Raw genomic sequence first — 22,453 nt, forward strand, 5'->3', positions numbered from 1 at the left:
TCCTCCGTTACCCTTGCGCTTCTGATCATCATTGTTTGGTACTCTTCTCGGATATATCGATACGTTTTGCACCGCAAAATATTTAATACTTATAATTGTCCCGTTAATAATGTTTGCCTGTCTCAACCCTGTTCTTCTCCAAAGACCGTCCTGACCTGTCTCACGAAAGTTTGTGGCACAACTGGCACATAACAAGCCGTTCGGGCGACTTCTACAGGCTGATCCGGAATTACTTACATCGACAAAGTTCGCACAAAGATTCTTTAATCGAGTTTTTCTTTTGTTGAAATATTAAATTGAATGTTACGTTTTTCTATATCCTTTTATTTTTCAAAACTGTATCTATATAAGCATACCTTTTGATATAAATAAAAATTAACTTTACATAAGAATTAAGTTTTTGATTATTTGCAATTAAAAGATTTTTCACAAAAACCAAATAAATTTTTTAATCACTTCTTACTTATTTTTTCGAATTTTAGCTGCACATATCATATTTACAATCAAAGAAATTTGTTATAAAATTTATTCTGAATGCTTTGGTATTATTCTGAATGCTTTCTCTGAATAAAATTTCCTCTTTATAATTTATATTTAAATTAAATATATATTTAATTTAAATCTCAATATTACGTATATATGATTGTGGGCAATGTAATGACAAAGTATTTAAATACGTATAAAACAGACCTTATGTATGCTTATGAAATTACATGCGTAGCCAGTACTGACAAGCAACATCTGCGATTGCAAACAGTCATATCTATTTACTGTAATATCGAATTGCTAATATTGATTGCAAGGTTTAGTTAAATTTTCGTAAAGTCAATCGAAATTCGCTTGTAATATATGTATCGCAGTAAAGTCATTTTAATAAACAGATCAAAGTTGATTCTACAAACATGGCGCTATTAGATAAACTTTTATTTTGAATACACATAAGTACACTTGAATATTTGTGTTAAAAACATAATTACGCTGAGAAATTAATTATATGTCTCTGGCAAGTATCATTGGACCAGATAACAATTCCCATGCAGCTTCATGTTTCTATCACGTTCTATTCATGCTCTTACAGAAAAGGTATTATAACCGCTTCGTATCTCTTTCGTAAACAATTGCAGTCTCATTATTTATCACTTCCCTCATTAATAATGTCTTATTATCCAGCAATATCATCTTTATGAAACAGCCTTCGGCTTAAAGTTGCAGCACACAAATGTTTTTCTCAAGATAGGCATAATAATTGCATCAATTTTTGTAATTAATTATCTCAATGGTTCTAGTGAACCTAAATGTATAGTGAAACTAAACGTTATATATAATACTTGGATTACCAAAATCACACGTGTAAAATAAGTTGTAAATAATAATAATCTATCTTAATTTCGTAAAGTAAAAATCGATGTTATATTCACAAAGTGTTAAAATTCGCGTTTATAATGCACCATTATACATAAAACCTGGCTTAAAATTTTGCATCAAGCTTAAGAACCTTTTAATGGATTTTCGATAATTCCACGTGCATATTAATTATGCAGAAATACAACCAAAATTTTACACAGGTTGTATTATGGGACTTTTTAGGATAATATGTAAACTTATCTAAGATATGTAAAATCAATCTACTTTTATAAAGAGCTTAAAACCAAAATAGTGATTAATTTATGATAATATAATAAAAACTACTTGTTGCTTTTTGTAACAATTTTTTACGATAATAAAATAGAATTAATGCTAAATTAATACGACAATATATAATTTCACAAAAATTAATATAGTATATTAAACCGGTTATAATTAAAGCTATTATAGAATTATTTTTCAATAGAAAAAGTAAATATTCAACTAACGAACTTTTTATTATGATTTCATTTTTAGGTAATAATAAATCTTTTTCTAAATCGGTTTATCATTGATACGTAATAAAATAAACAGTGACAATTTTCTCCAATTATTTTTATGTCTAAATCTTGTTCTGAATCGTCCTTTCGTTTGCTCGTAAGATGTAGATATAATAGATAAATAGATAGATAGATAGATAGATAGATAGATAGGTAGATAGATAGATCCGATACTTCTTAATAATTTCAAATATTAACTGAGGAAAATGGAATTATTCCAATCGAAAATCTTCCTGAATGATTCCATAATAACTCCGTCAGTCAATATCTGACTCTGTTAGCAAAGAATTTGCCGTATTTCGCCGAATGAAAGGATCGCGGTTGCAATTCGTTCCAATATATTGTCCCTGTGGTTTGAGTTCGATCTGATGGGATTTCAGTCTTGCGATCATCTTTCTGCAACGCCGATTTTTTACAGAACAAATCTCTAAACATGAGCACAAAAAAGTACAGAAGCTCCACTATAGTGATGAAACTAAAGCCAATGAAGACACCACATATACCGCCGATATCACCTGCAAAACGATCATCTTTATGATACGACGTTTTGATAGCAAGGGAAGATAAAATGATTTGATGAAACTGCCGCATGTTTTCAGTGTTCATTCTTTAAAAAAAGCATTACGCGCACGTAGTGGCGATTTACGTTTTAAAAGAGAGGGAGTTTTTCCATCAATATCACCGTCACTTTTCTTTCTTTACACAGGCTTTACTACCCTTTAATCAATGCTTTATAAATCGGATACGTAATTGCTTTTTTCTTAATTTATAAGTACATACACAAACACACACATATATACATTCCAAACCAAAATTTTGGAAACATTTTTTAAAAATTGACATTTTTGGGATTAATTATTTAAATATATATAATAATTCTTTAGAATCAATAATACTTATTGGACCTAAGGAATTATTATTATATTATTAAAAACACATTATTTTATAGATATTTGAACAATCTCTAAAATCAATTTTTAAAAAGTGTTTCAAACTTTTAGCCAGGAGCGTACATAAACTTAATAAGTTCCGTCTTTTATTAATATAGAATTATTGCTTTCCATTAGTAGTTAATGTAAAAAAATAACTCTTGGGTAGATTTAGATAGATGTTCTATAGATGTAGAATTTATGACTGTATTTAAATTAGTGTTGAAAAAAGTGCATATCTGCTTTCATATTTGAAGTATATTATCGTTTTTTCTGATTTTTGTAGTTATGTACAAATAATAAATATACAAAACAAAAAAGTATATACAAAATAAGAAAATATATAATATAGAAAATAATATAGAAAATTATGTTCAAATTTCAAATTAACATAAATAAAATGTCTAAAATTTTTAAATAGATTTATTTTATATAAAACCTTTATCATTTTATTTTATCAATATAAATATGCATGCACATATTATATAATCTATATAATCAAATTTAAAATATTTATTTTTTCCCTAATGAGTATTAATTATATATTAAAAATTGTCTTCTTAAATTTTTGGAATTATGAAAAGTCGAATGTCGAATAAACTTTCCCATGTTTCTCAGAAAATATTCCTCTTTTCAGCAATTTATTTACAAAGTAAGCACCGGCAACTAGAAATTGCGCTATGTGAGAAGTATTATCTTTTTTTTTTACACGAGTACCAGACTAGAGTGGAGAAACGTGATACACAGTCGGATATTAAAATTCCATTTTTGAAAACCCTCAGGCATCCTACAGAAGAACGCGGACAGAAAATTTCTCTTCCACACTACTCTAGCTTTGATCATATGATATCTTTTTCATATGTTTTGTATCAACTGTGAAAAGATTTGCTCATCGTCAGTTTTCATACCACATGCAAAGTTCTTCATAATTTACTTCTTTCCGCAATGTGCAACTAATTAAAAATGTTAAAGGTGGAAACATCGCAAACCGGGAGTAGTTCACTTCTTCAAAAATCTAATTATATAGATGTGATATGGAACGTAGTGATATCATATCAGGAAAAGTGATAATGTCTTGGCACTAATTGTATTATATTTTCACTAATTATAATAAGTTCAATGACAGATTAAGCAGAACCGTTTGTGTCTTTTACACATCCTCTCTCTACTTATCAATTTTCGTTTTCTACAAAATTATTTTTATAGTTTTAAATTTGATTATTGGAAAAAACATTTTTTACTAAGTAAAATAATTACAAGATTTGTTAAAGAAGTATTAAATAACAGAATCTTGTTTCTATAATTGATCCTATATTCAAAACAAATTACGTTTACTTAGGCTTTTTAAACAGCTTTAATCCGATAAAAAGATATAAAAGTTGGGATTAAAGAATTTAACAATATAATATATTATAGGACTGTACATATGATAACACAAACTATAGAAATCAAATCCTTAAACGGTCTAGCTGGATCTCTTAAATGCTTGTATAATTCTTGTGTGAATTTATATACTACGTATGTAATTCTTGTAAACTACCGCAGTAATATCACGAATTAAATTGACTAGCAATTTAACAAATTTTTGATGCTTATTCGCATCTTTGAAACGATCTTAATAATGTTGAATGACATATTAAAATCTGTAAATTACGATAGTTTAGTAGAATTAGCGTTTCAAGACCGAAAAATTATTTCGGCGCACGTTTCTAAGAACTACATACGTAGTATATAAATTCACACAAGAATCATACAAGCATTTAAGATCCAACTAAACCGTTTAAGACTTTGATTTTTAAAGAATTTAAATTTAATCTCTCATTTATAAGTATAATTCCTTAACAATCTATACTTACTTACGAGATCATACCAATAAAAAGATATGTCTTGTTTCAATCTGATAGTGCCGTACTTTGAAAAGTATACATGTACTATTCCTTCATTAGTAATATTGTGATCCTGTCTAAAATTAAGCAATAAAAAAGTTTTAGGACTTTTTTCTAGGAATCTTCAAAAATAATTTTACATTTTATACTGACAAAAATGTAAATATACTTACAATAAGTTAGTATTGAATTCACCAGGAGCCATATCAGTCGTCCAACTTAATACATCGTAACTAATATCTTCACAGGCAGCATAACAATTGTAACAATGTAAAGCCTTTTCTTCTTTTTCAAAATTGGTGTGTTCTTCCTCGTGAGGGAGAATCGTTAACCAACCGGCTATTTTATAAAGGAAATAAAAATCAATATATCGAGTATAAATAAAGTAATCATAATTATTAATTTATTTAAATAATGAGTTTTAAATAATGTAAATAAACTTTACAAATTATTTACGTAAAAACATAATTGTTTTAGATTAATAATGTAATAATGTTTACATTTATGCTTAGCTAGGCATTCAAAGTCCAAGCTATTACAAATACGCCATGAATCTGAAATATATAACAAAATATACATACATATATATATTACACATAAAACATAATAAACATAAATAGAAAGTGTTTATAAAATCAATCTGTAAAAAAGAATAAAATTTGTATAAGTAAAGTTCTTTTCTTGTAAAATAAATTTTAAGAAATCCAGATAATTCTCACAACTTAATTAAATTGCTATTTTATTGTAACTTTTCTATTTTTAAATATATATGTATTATACAGCATATATTATAATCATATTACGTTATAAAAAAATTTCTTAATTTGTTTTTCTAGTTATTGCGATAAATATTATCACATGTCTCGAATTAAAAGGACACAGAATTCGAGAAATATTGGTTCGAATTGCGGCTGAGGTAAGATTTTTTGCAATAAATTATTTACAGGATTGTAAACATGTATATTAGCATCGTCAACATTAAATTATTTGTCAATTTAATCTGTAATATTACTATTCCAATTTCAGAACTATATTCAAACAAATAATTTTCAAATAAAAATTAAAAAATTGATTGCTTATGTTATTCAATATTGCCAAGGATGTCTTTATTTCTTGTAAACAATTAACAAAAAACTTTATCATACTGGATAATGTCATACCAGATAAAATTACGTTAATATTACAAAATCTATTTTTAATTTTTTAATAAAAATATAAAAATAAGAATTTGCAAAAAATGTTCATATTTTGAGTAGTATGTATGAGGAAAGATGGAGAATACGTCGAGCAGAGTAGCGCGATCGTCGTTGCACGTGTTGTTGATTAATATGGAGAACGGAGAAGGCAGCCGCGAGAAAAACGACTCCAAGCACGCCCTGTGCTATCGATAGAGCGCGAGAAAAAGAGCAATCGGGACGGCTTTAAAACGAAAGAACAGAGAGAGAGGAGTACTCGGTGTTGCATGCGGCGCGGCGCCGCTTTCAGCGAGTTCCTCTTCTTTGCTAGAACCCCGGCCACAGTAAGTTAATCCTACAGAGCGATGCTTCACGCGATCCGCTTTAATGCTTTAAGCCACCCGTGGTAAAGCCTCGTTAGAAAGCTCGCGAACGCGTACGCCTCGCAATGCGCCGCGCAACGTTCCTTTACAGATTGCCGCCCACGCCTCTCGACTTCGTGATAGAAGAAAGAAATCGCCGGGATATAAGAGAGTTCACCAGTCTGGAGAAACCCGATTTATCCAATAAGATACGATCCTTACTGTATAGTCTATTTAAATCTTATCTATAGTCTTAAGTAATAAAATTTTATTTAATAAAATTAGTCACGTTTATCTTGATTTATACGTTTCTTTTAATTATCGCAATCATTCTATTAATATCTCAATAAGAATTATACGTAATTATGCACTTTTATTTTTAATCTGCCATTACATTTTTTAATTCTATTTTAAAATTATTAAAATAATGATTATATTTTGTATTTCAATCAATTTGTAAATTAATAGAACTAGATTTAAACTTTATTTTTAATTATTATATTTTCAATAACTATTTTTATTGTGCTTTCTTATTTAATATTAATCCATTTTTGTTTTATCTCAACTTTCGCGACAAAAGTAGAAAAATCGAAGCGTGAATGAGATGTGAGAACGATGTGAGAAATTGATGGAAATCTTATTGGCTTCGGAAGATACATTGTCTATGTTGTTATCGTACTTGACTATTCGTTCAAATTGATTTCTTTTCTTTTATTAATTATCTATTTTTTTTACTAAAATAAAAATAATTATTACATTATTATTTAAGACTTTTAGAAATTTTGATTAATTTTTGTATTTATATGTACTTTATATATCTAAAAACACTATTAAAAATATAATAAACATAATAATAATATTATTATAACGTTAATTATGAAAAAGATGTAATACTACAGAAACTAATACTTATTAAATATTTTTTATCTAACATTTAACTTACCTAACTTAAACTAAATCTTTTCTATTAAAAAACTTTTGTTAAACAAAAACTCTCTGTAATGTCTATATAGATTTTTATGATTATTTATAATATAGTTTTATCACAGCGTATTCTATTAACAGAATAAATAATAACAATTGAATAATATGTTATCCTTTATATTATTTTCATATTTTCTAAAATATGTAAATCGTATTTTTCTACTAACAAAAGAAGATAAATAGAAGGGTTAAATTGTATAAGGAGAATTTAAGAAAAAAATAAAATCGAAAAGAAAGCAACACTATTTGTTCCTATTGTATATAAGATTGCTAGCAATATTATAAATATTATAAATATTAATATATCGAATCGTTAGCCTCGGTAGACTGTGATGCACTGTAAAGAAACACCAATGAAAGTAGTTTGCGTTGTGAGTGTAGAATTTACAAGTTCAATGTTACTGCTCGTTCTATTAACATTGAAATTCGTTTGTTGCTCGTATATATGATTCGTCAAGATCAATGAAGTTAATATCAATTTTATCGAGACTTTTAATCATACAAAATGATCTTATCGTATAATAAATAAATAAAACATTATAAATAAATTTTCATTATAAAACATTATAAATAAAAACATTATAAATAAATAAAACATTATTATTATAACGATCATTATATCCTGTCACTTGACTTTAAAGCGCCATTAGGTAAGCTTAATAAATCTCTCAAGCCACACATAAATGAGACACACTGAAGAGTAATAAATATATAAACTGCTTCAGATTTAATATTCTTTCATTTAACTACGGATTCCTCATCATGCTTAATATATGTGAGAATTTTTAAATTTTTAGTTGTTTGTAAAATTTGACACATTATATTTTTATATTTTTATATTTTAATATAAAAAAATTTTAAAAATTCATGGACAGAAAACCCTCAGTTATTTATAAGAATTTCTAAAAATTCTTATACTTTTTCGTAACTAAAATAGCTATTTTTACTTATTTGAGTAAAATACTTGATAACATACATTTTTCAAATTGCTAACTTTATTTGCAAATTATAATTTAAGCTTTAGAAAAGAAAGCAATAGCAAGCGCGATTAAATTTTTAATTTACAAAGCTGAATAGAATTATAAGCCAGTTAAAGCTTTCACAAAATGATGAAATGTAATTTGGAATCTCGACGAATTAAAAACTTCTTATTATGAAATCATAGTCGCTGTAAGATTTAATATCCGTCTACCATTATTATTTAACGATTCTTCTTTTAAAATTATATCATGCAACAGAAATTCTTAACAAATACTGCCTTAACGTGCAAATGAATACAGTAAAAAAAAAATTTATTTTTAAAAAAGAGCTCTCGTATAAGTTGCAACTGCCAAGTATTTTATATTCTATTTAATTTTATAAATCAAATACAATAAGCAATTTTTAAAATTAATAGATTTCACAATTTTGCAGATAAATATTGAAAAATTAAACGATCAAAGTAAAAACATATATTATATCAATTTATCGTTTTAATTAAATGCAAATTCATCATTAATAAATACATATTCGCAAGCTGCAAATAACAATATACGTAAGCGTTAAGTGCATCAAATTTTAAATTTTGCATGTTTATAGTAAGCCCAAGAATTTTTTTAAAAACCAGTATAAATAGTTAGAAAAATTAATATGTTTTTACTAACAATCTTTTATGCCGTGACGTGGGTAAAAGAATGGTCTGCATCCACAGGACTTCTGTATGAAATTAATCTTACAATCGACAATACAATCACTGTAAGTATATATCATAATTTTAGACAATAACTTTCCCTCATCTGGGAAAATGCAGTTACGTTTATGCTTGGGGAAATTCTTGATTCCTGGATTACTAATAAAGATTGTTCCAATTACATCCAGAAAGGTTTCGGAAAGAGGTACTGCGAGTACTTCCGTGACACCACCACTGGTCATATCTGGATAATCAGTAGGGTTAAACACAATCACCTAAAAACTCAAAGAATGTTAGTTTTACTAAACTTTTCTCTTTTTTGCCTTTTTCTCACACGCACACACGCGCACAAACACACACACACACACACACACACACACTTCTTTAAATTAAATTAAATTAATGAATATAAATAAACTATTTGCACATAATAATTAATTAATGCTGAAGATGTTTTCAAAAAATATACGTCACTCTTCTTTTTACAAATAAACTGTTTTATAAAGAAATATGATTAATAAAATAAATAATCAAAAAAGTTTATATCAAAATGGGAAATTTGAAAAAGCATGATAATGACCATTTTTATATAGTATTTAATAATGAAATATTTAAGAATATCTGATTTCTTATGTAATATTTGTTTCGATATTATTTATTTTGGTTAATCGGATTGCATTAACAACTGGACATTCAATACGAATATAATTTATAAAACATTCGTTATTGATTCAAACATATTATATGCGATATATTTTTTTTTTGCTTGATTCGAGTTCATTCGAGACTCATGGTTTTTTAGCATCGCATGTAATACATGTTTTTTTATGCTGCATTGCAAAAAGAGACATCGTAATTTGTGTAATGCGCTGGTCTGTTTCCACAAGTTAATTACGACGCGGCTAACATTTACCTGAAATATCATATTCCAACTATGCTTCATACGCTGTGTATGTGTGTGTGTGTGTGTGTGTGTGTGTGTGTGTGTGTGTATGCGTGTTATACCTACTATATTTTTATAAAGCAAGCATGTTTTATCAGACAAAATTCCCGATGTTTCTCGATGTTTCATCAAAGAACAGGAATAAAATTGAATCATATCAAATAATTCTTCTTAATAAATTAATTATTTATTTATTTATTTATATAAAAAAACAGCTAATTTTTATTATTTTAAAATAAAGAGACTTTGGACATTTTCTAATAAAATTTTCATTATTAAGATGTTTATTCAACAGATATATATATTTTAAAGAAATCCTTTCATACAAATTTCTAATAAATTTTGGAATTTATTTTAGTTTTTTAAAATATTAAATATAACAAACTAGCAATCAGAAAATCAAGCATTTGCCATCTGATAAACGTATCTGTATAAGATAATACTATTAAATTATATGTATACATTACAGTAATTAAATAATAATTAATAAATTAACAATTATATGATTTATTTTATAAAGTAAGACATACCTTTAGTTCCAACATATAAATATTTGAATCTTTTTATATAGAAACTGTCTAATATCAATTTGAAATTAATAACAAATAATTCTTTATAACTTTTTCAATATATATAAATATATAATAATTATTTTTATTGTACATAATGTACATTTCTTTAAGAAGTTTGATTAATCTTGCAATGCATCTAAAAGTACGATAAAAATATCTCAACAAAAGAACAGAATCTTCCAGCACGTTTTTATCGAACACGAGTTCTCCGTAAGTGCTAGTTGTTACAGCCTAAAGTACACACTACACTGCAAATATGGCGGAGTGAAGAAAACGCGCGATTATATCGCACCGCTAATGACTTTCGCAAGCTTTTTATCATCGCGCACTATGCGCGAATGAAGCACAGGTGGCTTGTAATGGCACGGTAAGCGTGGAAAAAGTTCACAGCATGAGGCAGCTACCGATTATCTTGTCGCGACAATAGATTTGATATGTGAATACAATATAGTTGAAATACATTATACGTAAAATTATATTTTTTAAGTAATTTGAATAATCATTATAGCTTGCATTAATACTTAGGAATTAAGAAATCAGTTTACAAAATAAGATTAGAAGATTTACGTTTACGCTATAAATAATATTTAAGATAAATTCTTTATCTTTTGTTCTCTCAATCTTTTTCATCAGTGTTTTTTTATATAAAGTTTCTTGAAAAATTTTTAATTTTTTTATTTTTATACTTTAAATTTTTATACTTTTTTCCTTAATTTATAAATTAAACCATTAATTAAAATTTTAATAACTGTAATAAAAATAATTTGCTCTTTGTGTTCATTTCCAAAAATTAATGAATAAAAAAACAACAATCTATTATTTTATAATAAATGTAATAATAATAACAATTTTGCTTGATCTATTAAAAACTAATAAACTAGTATAATATTTATCACCAATAATAACCAACATGATATAACTTCTTAATTGTCTCTGTTTTAAATACATTTGAAATGTAGATACATATTTCATGATTCGCACTATATAGAATCGAGCGTTAACGCTACTTTAGCATCATAAAGCATTGCAAGAATAAATCTTCATTTCGCTCGATTAGCCCCTTTTCATATTCAGCACTCGTGGTAACAACTCGTTATGAGTCGAATATGACCCGTTTTCGCGAGACGGAGATATTTCCAGGCAATTCTCATGCAAGACGTTTTCTAAATTATATGTTAGATTAGAATTTTACGTACCAACGAGTGAATTCTTACCCGCGGCGTTTCTTTTATTTATAAAATAATAACGTTCATCAAAAATATTAATAATTTTTTGCAAATATACGGCGTAATTTTACAATTATTAACGCATCTGAAGTAATTTATTCTACATAGCTCTTGATATAACAAGGTCTCGAAGAATTAAATTAAGTTACTATGATTTAATTGAGATTGTTAATTATTTCCATAAAATCCTCTTAATTACGTAATTCCTTTTTTACAACAATTTTAAATAACAAAAGTTCTTTATATTCATTCAAACTTTTATCATTACCTTAATAATCAAGACACGCTGACGAAGTTAAGCGAAACATTCTAGGAACACTCTATGTAATTATATATTATCAAGTTTCTCAGAATCTAGGTTGAACAATACTGTTTTTTGGTTAATTAAAAAAAAAAGAAGTATTTTCTAGATTTTAATTTTACATGAACGATAAATAATTTTTCCTTGATGGCAGATTTAATTTTAGCTCCGAAATGTAAGGTATTCTCAAGAATGTGGAATATTAGAAAGCACTGTTTTGCTTTCTTAATTTATTAAAATAGTACGTAATGTCGTTTCCACTTGCCTTCCAACCCTTAATGGGCAATATTGAATAGAAATAGTCATCTAAAAGTGGATCCATAACAACTGTTAAACCGCGTTCTATTCCGAGATCCCACACTTGCTCCGACTTACTTAACTCAGTCTCATCGTTCTGTCTGTTGAGATGTAATTATCGTTATTAATTTTGTTAAAACTATGATGACATTATATTTAGCATTAACATTATACTTAGCATTATATTTCTAAAAAATCAATATTCTTTATGATATTTTAAACTAATTTACATTTAACACTATTCGACGTATTATTACAGATTATTGTGATAATTATCAAAAATTACAATTAAAATAAAAAATAATATGTAAACTTTTTTCCGCATAAATTATATAACGTAATATTGATACACTGTGATATTATTAATTTCTAATTAAAATACGGAGTTATGTTTTACTATCTACTAAATATAAACATGTATAATATATGTATCTCTTGAGATGCATTAACAGATTAGTAAAACATAATTTGTATAAAGGAAATACCGTTACCATATGCTTTAAAACTGAATATTGTAAATGTCAAGTTAATATAAAAGATAATTCTTTCAATATCAAAACATAATCAATTTATTAATCATTAAAAATTAATGTATTAGGTGTTGGAATTAATTCGTAGCGTTTTACAAGAGATGGGAAGTACTTTCATTAATGTATTTTTTAATGCTCATGTGAAATAAATAACATTCTTTCATTAAAAACGCTACGAATTAATTCCAACACCTAATAGTATTTTGCCAAAAGTACATACTTTATGAATATAAATAAGTAAAGAACTTGCGTTTTATTGATTTAAATAAATTTTTCTATGATTAAAAATTAATTTCTAACATAATTCAAACATCTGTTAAAAAAACTTATTCACATATTAATAATACAATAAAAAAATATTCATGAATTATTTTATATGAAGAATTGCTTTTTCAAATTGCAGTAATTAATCTTTGTCACGCAGCATATACAAAAAGGTCAAAGCAAATGGTATTTTCCTACGACATAATTAATATATTGCGATCTAATCAACAAACAATATGATTTAATGATAACTTCTAATCAACAAACATCATGATTCAACAATAATATTCTAATCAACAAGCATTAGGGACAATTTAGCAATGTAATTTGTGTTATGAATCAATTTCTATCAATTTGGCATTTAGCTACTTTCATATTAAAACATGTTTAAAATAATTAATTAAAAATATATATACTTATTTCTTATCGTTAAACAGTAACTATGAGAAATATAGTCATGAAGAAATAAAACAATGCTAAATAGAACAACTTTATAGGCAAATAATAGAACATTTTTATATCATACTTAATGATTAGGAATATGTTTCATTTATATTCTGAAATATGCCACTGCATTATTTGAGAGATAAATTAGTTAAATAAGTAGTTAAACTACTGCATGTTGTATGCTTCCCGGAAATACGTTTTGAAAGTACGGGATACTCACTCGGGAATGTCGTCGCTTTCACGCACGTAATTGAAGGTGCAACAGTATCCGTCCGGCGTCTTGCGAAATTTAAAAAGCGTCGAACAATTTGTATACTTCCCATGCAGCTTACATTTCAATAGCATCATCGAACATTGCGGAGTCAGCTGGAAAATGCAAATACGCGATACATATTGATGCAAATTGCTACAATTTTCTGAGCGATAACAACGGAGGTCGTGTAAATAACATTTTAATTGATCTTCTAAGGAAACCTTGTGTTTAAAGTATGTACATCGCCAAAAAAAAAATAAAGTAACGTGCCTGCCTATAAATGATTTCTGTTTGCTAGAATTACCAGAGAATTGAAAGTTAGGGAGGAAAAATTTAAGTAGAGAGGATTCATAAAAAAAGGATTTTATATGTATATCAACATATGTATCAAGATATGTATGTAAGAAAAATCTAATAAAAATGTGTAAGTAAAACTTTAGTGTACTACCATATTTCAAACATGGTATTGATTTAATTTGCATACTTACAGTTTTCATTATTTCAGTGACATCGTAAGTCCCGTTATAATAAATTGTTAAAAGTTTATCTAATTCCACATCATGATTATTATCCGTCAAATCGAGCACATCAAAATCATAAACGTAGAGATTGCCCAGCCGCATTATTAAGATGAGAATTTCATCAACCGTCTGATTCGTGATGTTTGCTTTAGAACTGGTTTTAAGAAAAATGTAGTAAATATTTCAATAAAAGCCATCATATATAATATATATTTCTCAAGAATATTTTTAATACACAGTAGAGCAAAAAATATGCGCAACTTTTTTTTTAATTACATAATTGTTGTACATATTACTCAACTACATAATAGATTTTATATATTTTTATGATACGTTATGGTATATGCATTATATACTAATTTTATACTATTATATTGAAAATATTTTAAAACAATGTTCATAATGTAAAGTTTAACAAACTGGTCTCTGTAATGATAAAAGTGATATGTTCAAAGTTAATAATTAATTTTCCATTCTGTGTGATGGATAAATTGGTTGACAATATACCGCACAATGTAATGCTTTTAAAATTAGCAATAGATTGACTAATAAATATTAATAATGTATTTTTAAATTATAATTACTTTTTCATTGATTTAATTCTCTGTATAGGCATAAATAAAAAAATTAGTAAAGTATATAATTTTCGAAAAAAAAAAAACAATTTTTATTATATTATAATTTTATTATAATTTTTATTAATTTCTTTCATTGTTTTTCACAATTAAATCTTTTTAGTGTATGTAAATTGTAGAGCACGTGTTCATTTTTAATAATAACATCTAAAAACAGCATGAATACCTTTATTAGTTAGGTAAAAGTGGACTATATGTATATTAAAAATATTGTCATTAATTGCTCAAAATTGATATATATTTCTTTGTATTTTTCTTACAAAAGAAATTAGTAATTCTTCTTATTGTTTATCAGCTTATATTACACGTGTTATTGTGCGTGTAATTAATATTTAATTAATTCAAATTAAAAGAGATTTTTTTTTAAGCACTCAAGAAAATATGATAAAAATTCAAATTATGCATTTTTTTTAGTCTCTACTGTACATGATGATCTATTTGTGTCCGCTATATGTAAGTGCATAATTTAAAATTTTTAGTGCATTATGCAACTCCAATTATTTTGTTATTAATAAATAATATTAAATAATAATTTTCAAGTAATACCTTTAGTAGCATCATACATATTTAAATATGCGTTTGCCAATAAAATGTATAAATCAAATAATTTTCTAAACACCAATTTAGTACATATTTTGTTATAGAACGTCATAGAATTACAATTTAGCTTGTAAAAATAAATTGTTGTATTGTACGACAATTTATGTAAAACTTTAGATGCAAATTTTTTATTATAAAATGTTCTTATATTATTTCTCTTTCTTCTTTTTTTATTTTAAAATGAATAAAATAAAATTTTGAAATTCTTATTAAATTTCGATCAATTTGCTTTTTACTTTATAACTTCTTCACATTTAATTATTTAATATTAAAATAAGAAAGAATTCACAACATTGGTTTATATAACGATGTAGAAATTTTTTTATACATTTATACATAGATTTATACATAGATATGTAAAATTATATATAATATAGTATTGTGTATATAAATAGTCGACAGTGCCAAAATATTAGGTATTTTTATGAATATACATCTAGTGTTTAATCGAAATCTACAATCGAATATATGGTTTTATAATATTAGCTTGATAAAAAATTATGACATTAATCAATGTGCAAGCGAGATAAAACTTTGTGTTAAAGCTATGAAACTTTGAAGATTCTTGTTCCAAATCAACAATTCCGAAAACGTCTCTTCCATTAACAGTGTCAAAAGTTTGCGAGTGGCTATAAGGTAGCGTCGCACAAAACGATTCGCGATTTTAGGCTATTAACACTCTATTAAATGAGCTGTAACCACTGATTCTACACTCTCCATCAATGCGCAATGCATCGATCCGTTCTCGTTGCGTCCAAAGAGAGTGCGCGATACCGAATTAATGATAATCGGCGTGCCAGTTGACTCGGAACGTCGTAAAAAGCAAAGTAGAATTCAATGCGTTGACCGGTCGATTAAGCTTCGCGTATATATCGTATCAATTGCGGCGAGTTAACTCTATTCTCTGGTCAATGGAAATACCACTATGGTTAGTAAACCTATCCTCAATCATAGATTCGTATCTATCAACAATAGATACGTATCACACCTACGATCTCTATATTTGTTTAGAATACATTTCAGACAATTAATTGTCTGTTATCAGGGTTAACAACTTATTTACTTTCTAAAAATAATTATTATATCGTTACTTTTTAATACCTATCAATCTTTACGAAGATGGCAGTACAAACTTTAGACTTCTATTCTGTAACTCTCAACGGCAGTAACGATATCATTATATTGTAGTAACAGAAAAAGTAACAATGTTATTTTTTAAGTAACGTTAACTTATTTTTTTGACTTGGTAAAGAGTAACTGATACTTTTAGAAAGTAACTTTCTCATGTCTAGACAAATTAATAATTATACATAATATAATATTTACACCGATAACATTGTCAAATATTATATTTGCACTGCCGCTTTATTATCAACATACTGTAGAAGCAGATTATGCGATCAAGCCGACAATATTTGCAAATATTTTCAATTCACGCTGGTCAATGTAGTGACCGTTTCAGCGTGGGCAGAGAAAATTCATAGAATAATACCCGTTAAACAGCCAGCGATACTTCGAACGATCCCGACCGATTATGCAATTGGTGCAGTTTGATGTAAAACGACGAAATCACATCCACGCTCATCCAAAATGCTGCAGAGGCTCCACGTGTGTATCAGCACCTCGCCATCGTTCGTGCACATGCAAATGCATTTGTTTAATATACAATACGTGAAATGTAGTTTGTGTTTATTTAATATACAAATCGAACTCACATATTGGTCGCCAGTTCCGTTGCGGATTGCCGACTTATCCTGTTAATGGAGCAGATGGCGATTGCTAAAAATTATCGAGGCTTTTGAGCAATGTGATAAAAAAAAGAAAAAAGAAAAAATAAAACAAAATCACTAAAAAAGAAAAAATTACTTTAAAATATAAAAACTCTTTAATAATAAAAATCTAAAATATTATAAAATATTATAAATAAAAAATATAAAATATTATGTAATATTTTGTTCTTTATATTTTACAAACAAAATATCATTTATTATGTTTATATCTTTTATATTTTACATTTCTACTTTCAATTTAATTTTAATATTTATAATTTGGATATAGCCTTTACTTAAATATATAAAAATATATAAATTTTATTTTCGTAATTATTACATTTGATTCCTTCCAGAAAAATGATTATCTGTCATGATATAAATATATAAATAAATCCTAGTTTGAAATACATCATAAAATGTTTTCAACAATAAAACGAATATAAAAATAAACTTTTTATTTTACACTATACTAATTATATTATTAAAAATCAAATAAATTTTTATATAAATAAATTGCATACGCACATATACAAATTTTGGGAAATCTTTATCTTACCTGGAAAAGATAAAAGAGTCGTTTTATAATCATCTGTCTCCGTGGAAGTTACTAAAGGTGTTGTCATAAATTCATAATAGGAAATATAAACCATAAACACCAGAAAAGATATAATTGTGTAATGTATAATAATCCACAAAATTCTGAAAGATATATTTAATTATACGGCAAGTGCAAAAATATCATTATTTGATTAAAGCAATTATACTTTATTTGCTTATTTTACTTATTTAAACTTTCATTTATTTTATTTATATTTTTTTATTTATACATTTAAAAGTCCAAAGGCAACAATATTAGAGACATAAAACAAAAATATGGATTTACGTGTTGTAAGTCAAGCGACATATCGAGCAACAATTTGTTCCTGTTCTTACCACGACACGCTCATTACCGAATTCGCACCGCGCTATTAACGTCACACGTAACGGTACATTAAATCAACTGGCGACGCCGTATCGCGACGTGACTCCAGCATTTTATGGAATTATATTTTTTTCCTTTTTTCTCCTTTTTGCAAAGGGTACCGCATTTGTTTCGTACCGCGTGATTTCGTAGGATCGTGATTTGTGGATTACTTGATTTGTGCGGACCACTATGAATTCAAGAATCTCTACTCACTGTGGCACCGTTAATCTCATGAAAAATTAGTATACGCTCATTAAACTGTATAACTTTAATCATACATTCCGCTTATATATGCGAACTATAATGTATGCATCTAAAAGTCTCACGTGCATAGTCTGTGCAAATCGCTTTTATCATTGCTTTAATAAAGACCCGATATTCGTATTATGACTTTTGAGCGCGAGTTTATATTGTTAAATGAATGAGCAACATCCAAATAAATCGTGCTGAAGTAAAATTTCATTGTACTAAGATCTTCTGAATATAGAACGTTAGTGTTGTGAGTAACTTAGTGCTTCAAAAATATAAAAATAAAATAAATAATAGCGATTTGATGGAAATCTCCTTTAAGAAAAGTAAAAGACAAACAAATTTAAAAACTTTTTAAATTTTTGAATATAAATTACTACTTTTTCCAAAATATATTCATATAATATTAATTTAGAAATAATAATGTTTAAATTAATGTACAGAGTTCTTATGTATCACTGAATCATAATTACACAACATAATTAATTAAGCTTATGAATAATAATTAAAAAATATTGTTTCCAAAGTAACAAACTAACGTCAATTTAACAAAATGATGACGATTATATCTGCTTGCTGTGTATCTGAATTGATTCTTAAATATAACATTTCATTTCTTTTTCTTCATCTATTTCAGCGTTTCTATTTCATGTTTAATATATAATGCTAAATTAAATTTTATTGTTAACTGAGAAGAACTAAAAAAGCCATATTTGTTTCAAAAAAGCTAAATCTAAAGCAACACGTCTTTTGTTATACAATATTTATGTACTACGTATGTTTAGAAATTCCTATATAAGCTTACATTTGTGTTCATAATTATACTATAAATAAATATAATTAAAGTTACCTTTCAAACCAAGGTCTCTGAGAATCAGCAAAGTATTTAAAACTGTTTATAGTGGAATATTCATAATACAATTTTAAATATTTGGATATAATCTTTAAGCGCGATGATTTCTTCGAAACTTTTGTCATCCATTGTTTGATAAAAAAAGTATTGTTTTTAGATTTAATTTTATTTTTTTCAAACCACATATTCTATCTTCCGTCTTTTAAATTTTTATTGTATAATGTAAAACTTATGTAATTCTAGCCTACAATAAATAGTCATTTAAAATATTATGTATTATAATAATGTAATATAATAATGTGTAGTATAATATGTAATATAATAAAAAACTAAAGTATCAGATAATATTTTGATATATTGTAAATGTTTTACAAAATTACAATTTTTAATTCAAGTTAAAAAATAAAATTCATGATAAAGACATATTTTTATCTAGCCATTCTTGATCAACAATTCCATTAACGTACGTACTTACCTTATCACATCAATTGACTTTTATTTTTAAATAGGAATCGAAATGGAAGAGCTAAAGATATATATAAGTAAAAAAAGATTTAATTTTTATAGATACGTTATGCAGTTTTATAGATATTTAATATCCTTATAATATTTTTCAATGTCAAACAATTATCAAACAACTGTCAACCATCTAAATTTTGTAGATTAAAAGTAATCGTTAAAATATATAATAATTAAAGATTTACAACAATTGAAATCTTTTGGGTGATAGTACATATATACAGTTCACTAAGTTTCTCATTTTAATAACCGCAAACCGTGCGCAACCGATTACACGGAACGAAAGAAAATGTTATAGCCGGGTATGCAACACGAAATGAAAACTCCCGTAACGCAATTACACGGGTGTTACGGGTGGCGCAGGTAATATTCCGAGCAGTGCCGAGCACTCGCGCGACCATCTGGGATTACGACTGACGTCGTTTACATCGGGAGCCGTAAAACGCGCGTGCGACCGATTCGTGCATGTGTTGGTCTGCGTTATGATAGAAGAGATCCAGCAAGATCAGATCGTATATCTGGCATCGTTCAATTACTATTCCGCTACTTTGATATCGCGTTTGCGATCACTTGCTACCGCAGGATATGAAATTGTACCGTTTGTCGCTTCCCTGGCAATATCGTGAATAGTTTATAAGTGTACGGTAGACACTGATATATCGCGCTATATAGCTTTTGCGATAAAAAGAACAGAAAATTTTTTAAAAGTCTAATTTACATGCTAAGAGTTTTAACAGCTCTTAGCAACATTTTGTTTTTTATTAGACTTTATACCAAGACGAAATTTATATTTCTTAAAGCTTATGCAGAATACTCATATTAATAAATATTAAATTAAAAATTATTTTTAAAATTTTATGATATTTTATGCTACTTTTATATTAGTATAATATATTTACGATATTACATTATAATAATTACATTAGTGATATTACAATTTAAAGACAATGCTTAGTTAATTTAGTTATATTCTTTAAAATGAATCCGTGGCATTTGTATTTGTATGGATTTCATTAAATTAAGATATTATTATTATGAATTTTAGTTTTGTTATTTGTATAATAATACAAATGTAGATTATATTTATATATATATATTGTCAATGACATACAATTGATATCAATTATATTATTGTATTTTCCTTTTGTTTCATATTTGAGGAAAGCGGTTTAGACACTCGTGTTCTAATTGTAAGTTGACCATATACGAGATATTACTACTGCCTGACTACAAACTATTTGCGCTACTTGTGTTTGACTGTGTTCTGTGTAATCCACTTAGACCTATTACCAGATGCTTTATAGTTCCACAATGGATTATAACTTTTGAAGTAAATGCAGATGTAATCGTCTCTGTCTTTATTTATCATATCTATGTAACTCACAATTTAACGCTGACATATTGTAAGGTAAAAAATAATTTTAAGTGATAGGTATTTGAGTTTAAAGAATATCTTTACATTAAAAACTTTTATATTATTTAACCTTGTTTTCTTCTGCAAAAGTTATGATTTTTTTAATTACATTAAATAAAAATAAAAAATTATGTATGAAATTTAATTTTTTAATATTATAAAATGTTCCATAAAAATGCATGTAAGCATTATTATTTGTGTAGAATTGATTGAAATGGAGAGAAGGGATCGGAACTGCCTATTTATTTTTTATCCTGTTGCATTAAAGAGAATTAAGAATCGAAACGTCTGAAATGGCTGAAATGTTTGTATTATTCATCTTGTTGTGAATTTATAATACTATGTATTATAAATCGGTAATGATTATTAGTACTTCGACTCTAATAACTACAACAGTTCTCATCGGAGAAATTAAACATACGTAGCATCTTGCTTACGATAGGATGTATGAAAAATATTCTTGGCGCTATCGCGCTCTCTTGATTTCGGAGAATCGCATCGGTTAGCTTGCGGCCTTGGTGAGCTATGATGTTTGTGTTGCGGTGTACGGTATGCCATTGCGTACACAAGGTCGCCGCGCACCATTCACCACACTGACATTGAATGAAGTCGATGTACTACGCGCCGTGCCGTTTTGTAGAAGAAAAGATATTACACTCCTTATAGGTATATTATGATTCTTTTTAACATCTCTGCTAAAATTGTAGCAAATTTTAATGACATTTTATATTCATTTGTTCAGTACAGTTATTATGCCAATATAGAAGAGATGGCATTTATTATAATTATAACAATATTTTTACTTTTAAACATTTCAAAACGTAAACTTTTTAGAGTACATTTTAGTACTTTGTTATACATATTTCCTTATTCTTTTTAAATTTGAGCGTATTATTGTACGAACATATGTACAAAATTTTTGCAAAATTTGTAACTAAATACTGCCACACTTTTAAAACAATGTCTAAATAATAAATATTTTACACGTTTAAGTATTTAGAATTGATTAAACAGTACTTTGCAATCGTTAAGTTTTAAATTTAAATACTGATTATTAACAAAGTTATTTATATAAAATAATTGATTCCCAATTTATACAAAATATAAATTGGAAATCAATTATCAAACTATAATATCATTTCTTCTATATTATGGTATTGCATTATTTAAAGCGCTATCGTAAC

General features: G+C 26.7%; 1 protein-coding gene across 2 annotated transcripts; it reads right to left on the minus strand.

The window, feature by feature from the left end:
- Positions 1–907: 907 nt before the first annotated feature.
- LOC105153214 (sodium channel protein Nach) lies at positions 908–20,499 on the minus strand. Of its 2 annotated transcripts, XM_087404356.1 has the most exons (12): positions 19,812–20,499; positions 19,334–19,580; positions 17,827–17,969; positions 17,214–17,277; positions 14,231–14,417; positions 13,710–13,855; positions 12,217–12,349; positions 8,884–9,184; positions 5,220–5,273; positions 4,893–5,058; positions 4,690–4,796; positions 908–2,419 (listed from the first exon to the last, which is right to left on the minus strand). In XM_087404356.1, the coding sequence occupies exons 2-12, from the start codon at positions 19,519–19,521 to the stop codon at positions 2,166–2,168; spliced, it is 1,743 nt and encodes a 580-aa protein (XP_087260482.1). In that variant the 5' UTR covers positions 19,522–19,580; positions 19,812–20,499; the 3' UTR covers positions 908–2,165. The 2 variants fall into 2 exon arrangements, with proteins under 2 accessions (XP_087260482.1, XP_087260483.1); XM_087404357.1 differs by lacking the exons at positions 19,334–19,580; positions 19,812–20,499 and having other exon boundaries at positions 16,991–17,277; positions 17,827–17,861.
- Positions 20,500–22,453: the final 1,954 nt, after the last annotated feature.

The sequence above is a fragment of the Acromyrmex echinatior genome, chromosome 3, assembly GCF_024713525.1.
Source record: "Acromyrmex echinatior isolate Ae372 chromosome 3, ASM2471352v2, whole genome shotgun sequence".
Taxonomy (NCBI): domain Eukaryota; kingdom Metazoa; phylum Arthropoda; class Insecta; order Hymenoptera; family Formicidae; genus Acromyrmex; species Acromyrmex echinatior.